Consider the following 1,429-nt stretch of genomic DNA (forward strand, 5'->3'; position numbering starts at 1 on the left):
ATTCTATGATTCTATGATTAATGCTAGAAACATTCTCTGCATCAGAAACCAACTGCTTTAAGGAATGAGGTCATAAATCAAATTTGACCTTACTAACCTGTCCAACACCTAGATGTGTCTTCTAAAATCCCCCAGTTACTTTCAACGGAAAGCTAGCACACAGGGAATAAGACAGAGTTAGTGCTACACCTAAAAAACTGTAACCATTATCACTGAGCAGTTTATGTAAAAATCACTGCAGTAACTTCATTCATCCACCTTATTCTCCAGTGATGAAACTACACTGCATTAATAACGATTTACTTCAGTGCAAACAATGGGTCAACCAGGTCTATGTATCATATAAAAATACTTGAGTTTCAGTCTTACTAAGAACACCGTAATACCTGACACCTTACCTAAAAACCTAACACTTACCTGTATAAAGATCTTGTTTTTCCTTGAAACCACCAGCAGACCTTTTTCTGGACCAACTTCTTTCTCGAAATCGTACCATTATTGACATATTTGGCTGGTTGTTGACATCTGTCACAGTAAAAGACTTTGTTTCTAAAACTTTTCCAAACTTTCGATTGATGAAGTGGTGAACTACTTTTCTGTGCTCTTTGTTTCCATCAGGCTCGAAAGAAAAGGTAGAATTTTCTACCTTCGCATCTAAGAATTTAAAGAAATCGCTTGTTTCCTTTTCAGTCACTAACTGACAAAGTTCTCTGTAATCAGCATTTCCTTTTACAATCATTTCATTGTCTTTTGTAACAGTGACTAGAAAGGGGAATTTCTGCCTAACAGCACTGTGTAACTCTGCTCGATTTTTCTTGTCCAGTACAGGACCCAGTGAGAACTCCCTAGCGCCCGCGTCGGCATTATTTTCCAAGCCCCACACATCCTTCAGATCAGAAGCAAATTTATTGAGCAGCTCGCTCATGGGTTTGCCTAGGAAGGAATCCAATACATCAGCTTCCTCGCGGCCAGATTTCAGTCCAGGTTCGCCCTCATGCTGGTGTGTGTTCGGGGATGCAGAACAGCCGGCTCCGGCCTGGTTGGGGCTGCGCTCCGAAGGCCTGGGCGCACCACCCTGACAGCCCTCGGCACAGGGTGCCGGCAGCTCCCTTCTCAGCTTTTTGGGTTGCTCCAGGCACTGGCTGCTGTGTTCCAGCCGCGCCTCGAGGTCTTCCTGAAGCGCTGCAGCCCGGGCACCGCGAAGGAGGTGTTCCGGCACCTCGATTTCTGTCACTACGAAGTCACCGGGTGAGTTTTTGATGGTACCGCAGAAGCCAGCGTGGTCAGTGAGGTAACGGAAGGAACGAAGCATGGCTCCCCGCCTTCCCCCGCTCCCGGCCCGACACCACGACCCCTGCACGGGGAGAAAACGCAAAAACAGGGGCGGGCGGAAAGAAGAAAAGGTACCAGCTACTACAGAAAAGGCTGC

The 1,429-nt window shown here is 46.5% G+C and overlaps 1 protein-coding gene across 1 annotated transcript; it reads right to left on the minus strand.

Annotated features, from left to right (window-relative positions):
• Positions 1 to 417: 417 nt before the first annotated feature.
• LOC104515892 (pseudouridylate synthase 7 homolog-like protein) lies at positions 418 to 1,312 on the minus strand (the record flags this gene model as incomplete). Its single annotated transcript, XM_010160040.1, has 1 exon — positions 418 to 1,312. A coding segment is annotated over exon 1 (895 nt), but the record flags the coding sequence as incomplete, so codon positions are not given.
• Positions 1,313 to 1,429: the final 117 nt, after the last annotated feature.

This window comes from Eurypyga helias, unplaced genomic scaffold (genome assembly GCF_000690775.1).
Source record: "Eurypyga helias isolate BGI_N326 unplaced genomic scaffold, ASM69077v1 C15744127, whole genome shotgun sequence".
NCBI lineage: Eukaryota > Metazoa > Chordata > Aves > Eurypygiformes > Eurypygidae > Eurypyga > Eurypyga helias.